At 50.4% G+C, this 4,792-nt stretch overlaps 1 protein-coding gene across 1 annotated transcript in view; it reads right to left on the bottom strand.

The window, feature by feature from the left end:
• The window catches only part of LOC106805158 (glutenin, high molecular weight subunit DX5-like), a 13,801-nt gene that overhangs the window by 8,657 nt on the left and 352 nt on the right, over nt 1-4,792 (bottom strand). The window contains exon 2 of the mRNA XM_014806655.1: nt 3,016-3,150. Within this exon, the coding sequence (XP_014662141.1) occupies nt 3,016-3,078 (63 nt within the window). The 5' untranslated portion in view covers nt 3,079-3,150. The remainder of the gene's footprint in view (nt 1-3,015; nt 3,151-4,792) is intronic.

Consider the following 4,792-nt stretch of genomic DNA (forward strand, 5'->3'; position numbering starts at 1 on the left):
GGGTTAGTTCACCCGGAAATATAAAACGGAAGCAGCATTGCTCGCGGCTCGATCTTATTGTTAATCGACTTATCTATTAGAACAGCGAACGGCAGTTTAACTGTCTCCTTGACAGCCAGCAACATCAGCCGATATCAATAACAGATATCTCAATAACAGCAAGTTATAAACGTTTGGACATTGATGCATTGGGACATTGATGTTGGCGCATTGTAACGGGACGTGAGAGAGGCTAAGGTTAGGGAGACAAGTGTTTGATCGGCGGACTTGTCGGTAACAGTGAGAGCTTGACGCAGATCGACACGGCACGGTATTACACAACACAACAACACCCCTTCTCTCTCTCGCCCTTTCTTTCTCTCTCTCTCTCTCTCTCTATATATATATATCTTTCTCTTGCCCTCTCTCTCTCTCGCCCCTCCTCTCTCTCTATCTCTCTCCTGCCCTCTCTCTCTCTCTCTCTCTCTCTCTCTCTCCCCCCTTCTTTCTTTCTCTCTCTCTCTCTCTCTCTCGTCCCTTCTCTTTCTCCCTCGTCCTTTCTCTAGCTATTGGCGCCAGTGAGCGACGCGTCCCTAACCTGCACACGCATACCTTCCTTCCGCTTATGCTAATACTGAGGAGGTTCAATGCAGGGCCAGGCGAAGCGAGGTACCGCTTCCACACAATCTGTCGCATTTCTCCTTGCACGATAAGTATAGTGTGTGCGCACACCAAGCGGCAGTTACCGCGTGGTTGTCGCACAACGTTCGTCTAGACGTTCCCTCTGCTCTCCGCTCGCTGCCGTAGCGAGGCAGCGCGAGCGGACGTCGCGCCCATCTATGCGCATAGGCCGCGACATTTCCGAGTTGACAATTCTGCGGACACACGAGGAAGTCAGTCGGGCAGTTGATTTCTCCCGCAGGCTCTGTGCTGACGGCCCTGCGGTAGCGGAGACTGTGCCATGCAGTACGGCCTGTCTCCGTTAGCACGTGGCGGATGCGACATTGTATTTACATTTGTAATTTCATGCGACACTCGTATTGTATTTACGTTTCTCTAAAATCTCTAGCAATTAATTTCTGCTACGCGTTGCGCAAAATTGAACAGCAACGGCGAAAATACATGGAGATAGAAATCGTAAAATCGTTTATTCGCGTAATGTGATAAGGTGCGCGCATGCATGCAATCACTCGTCCGCCGTTACGTGGGTTCGTTTGTTCCGGTGACACTGGCAGCCGAGTTATCAGCCACGGAGAATCATGTTACGTTGAGAGTAACTATGACATTTCCCCATCTGTCGCTTGCGGGAAGCCATAACCATCCGATCTTTTATTATTATTATTATTATATTATATCTAGTTATTAACGGTCGCATGCGCGCAGGTGTAACGATACCCAACGCCGAAATAACAACGCGGAAAAAATGTCGTCGAAAAAACGAAAATATCTATCACAAAGACGTGTATCACATGACGGTGGCCGTTCGCTCAGACAATGTCTGAAGCGACTGTAGCGTTTAATTCACGTTCTCTGCTGCTAGATGACGCCACCGTCGCCCTTCCCTCCGCGCCCTGCTCGCGGACGACGATCGGCGGCAGACGCCGCGGCAGCATCTTCCCGCCGTCGCCGCCAGGCGGCAGCGGCATCGTCCAGCCGTGCTTCGCTGGCGTCTGCTCGGCGCCCGTAGCAACGTCGTTGCTAGGCGCGGCCGCGGCGAGTGGCGCCACCTTGTGCGCTTTCCGCCAGAGTTTGCGCACGCCGTCGGCGATCAGCCAGGCGTAGAGCGGCAGCGGCGACAGCATGTAGTAAGCTAGCGGGACGAGGCTCGCGATGTCCGAGTCCGGCCGATCGAACAGAGCGTTGACCATGACGATGACGATGACGCCGTTCTGCATCGCCACCTCGATCACGCTGGTGATGGCGCGCGCGCGGCTCAACCGCGTCGCCGCCGACAGCGCCGCCGCTACGACGTATGCAATGGCCGTCAGCGCACCGCTCGGCAACACCTGTGCCCAGGTGAGTATCGCCCAGAGGTGCCAGTAGGTGGCGACACCGACGACGACGAGGACGACCATGAGAACGACGGTGACGGGTCGCAGCACTTTCTCGATGGCGTCGGCCCATGTCGGCTTGTAGCGACGCAGTAGCACGCCGACGATGCACGGGGCGACGAGCAGTCCATTATGGTTAAATTGCTGCATTATACTTCTTATTTTACTATATTATTCGATGTGAACATACACTCGTGACGCATACATAGCCCATAGCAAGCAATTAATGTTAGGAACACTAATATCAAATCGTCCAGGTTTTTTTTGGATTTTTAACTAGTTGAGAAACAATCTTATCAGGTAAGAATTTGACGATACGTTTAGTCCCGTTAGTTCTTTCTTTTAATGTAAAAAAATGGCAACCAAAATTTTACAAAACGCTACAATAGAAATGTAATAACGGCACGAGAACGCTACGAGCAAATTATAAGCACGCTATAATAATAGTATAAATTGAAATAACGCTACAATAAGATTGAAAAAAAACACTACAAAATAGTGACTCAGAACTACAAGAAAATTACGAGATCGCTACAAGAAAGTGTCAATGGTAATAAAATAACGCTGCAAGAATATTGAAAGAACGCTGCAAGAATATTGGAGGAACGCTGCAGGAATATTGGAAGAACGCTGCACAATAGAGACTCAGAACTACAAGAAAATTAAGAGAAGGCTACAAGAACGCCATACAATAACTGTGCAATGACGCTATACAATATGGCTTTATACAATAACGCTGCAAGAAGATTGAAAGAACGCTGCAGGAATATTGGAGGAACGCTGCAAAAATATTGGAAGAACGCTGCAAAATAGAGACTCAGAACTACAAGAAAATTAAGAGAAGGCTACAAGAACGCCATACAATAACTGTGCAATGACGCTATACAATAAGGATTTACAGTAACAGTACAGTAACGCTATATAGTAAAGCTATATATTAACGCTAAGCAGAGGACACGGATTGGCGGCACGTAGATGGACTTACCTGCTGTGACAGCGCACATCGTGCACTCACGACGATCAGTGATAGTATCACCTGCCAGCGCATGCTGTCGTCTGCGTAAAGCTACGTCGTTCTGTCACTCCTGTGTAGCGTGTGCGGTGACGAAGTTGTTATGCGCTAGAAAGGAAGGCAATGACATCGTTACTGCGATGTTGCGATCTGCCGATGTTTAGCAACGGGTTGAAGTTGTTGTGTCTTTTTCTCCTCTGTCTATCTATCTATCTGTCTATCCAGCCACCCATCCATCCATCCATCCATCCATCCATCCATTCATCCATTCATTCATCAATTCATCTATCCACCCATCCACCCACTCGTCCGCCCGTCCGTCCATCCGTCCCTTCGTTCGTCCGTCCATCCGTCCGTCCGTCCGTCCGTCCGTCCGTTTGTTTGTCCGTCCGTCCATCCATCAATCCATACATCTATCCATCCATCCATCCATCCATCCATCCATCTATCCATCCACCATGCATCCATACCATACATCGCCATCCTGCCATTCCGCATCATGCATCCATCACCATCCATCCATCTATCCATGCATCTATCATCCATTTCTGACCCATTCATCCATCTGACCATCCCATCCCTCAGAATTCCATCCAGTCCATCCATAACATTCCATTGCCCATCCATCCATCCATTCTTCCCTCCATCCCCTCATTCATTCCATGCACATCCATCCATCCATCCCATGCGCATAGCATCCATGATCCTCTTACCTCCCATACCCTCCATGCCATACACATGGCCATTCCATTCGGTTCGATACATGTCCCATCCATCTGACACACCCATTCCATCCCCATCGCATCCATTCGCGCTCAAATCACCATTCATCCATCCATCCCAGTTCCATACCATTCATGAATTCTCTATCTCTCTTTTCTTCGTTCTTCTCTTTCTTTCTTTTATCGCGCGCGCCGCTCAATCGCTACTATCTCTCTACTCTGCTTTTTCTCGTATCGTTTCTCTCTCTCTATTCGTCATTTTCGCTGTTCTTTCTTGATTCTTCCAGTTTCTTATCTTGCCGCGCTCTGCGCGCTTTCTCGTAATTTCCAAAACGCGTATGTATACTATATATTATATAATATGATATATATAGTCTTACCCCCCACAGACCAGACGACGATTAAACCTACACCTACTGACATTGTTAACACTGCTAGTCTTCATACAAACTTTCGCCAGAAATGAACAACATAAACTATGCGCATATCAGGCGAACTCAAACCGCTGCGCCGCCCCGCCTGATCGTAAGCATACCACCCGCAGGCCACCGGCTAAAAAGGCGGATGCAGCTCCCCGTGAGCGCCCATCTTCGTAGCCCCTGATTACCTGTCCTATGATTTTCTTCTCCTAACGCTGACGCTAGCGTTCATACCGGCGTGTGACTCACCGACTTGTCCGTCGCGGAGAGAGCCGAGATTTGCACAACCGGCCCGGAGGACAGACGAGCAGTAACTCAACCGAAGGCCCGGCGCCAGGCGACGGCCCGGCCTTGAGGACCACCGCCATCGGGCCAGCCGGGCCAGCGGGTTGCCCGGCCGCCGGCGCGGGATCGGCGCCTTTTATTACGTGGAGGACGCGTCGCGCGCCGAGGCCGCCCCCTGGTGCCGACCGCAGCTTGACCGGCGATTCGTCGTGTCGCCGGCGACGGTAGAAATTAGCGCGGGTTTGTTGGCGGCGTGAGGCGGAGATGAGGTAGAGCGGCCTATGCCTCCGCCAGGCTATGCAGACTAATCTCGGCAGAACAAGC

The sequence above is a fragment of the Priapulus caudatus genome, unplaced genomic scaffold (assembly GCF_000485595.1).
Source record: "Priapulus caudatus unplaced genomic scaffold, Priapulus_caudatus-5.0.1 Scaffold103, whole genome shotgun sequence".
NCBI classification, from domain to species: Eukaryota; Metazoa; Priapulida; class Priapulimorpha; order Priapulimorphida; family Priapulidae; genus Priapulus; species Priapulus caudatus.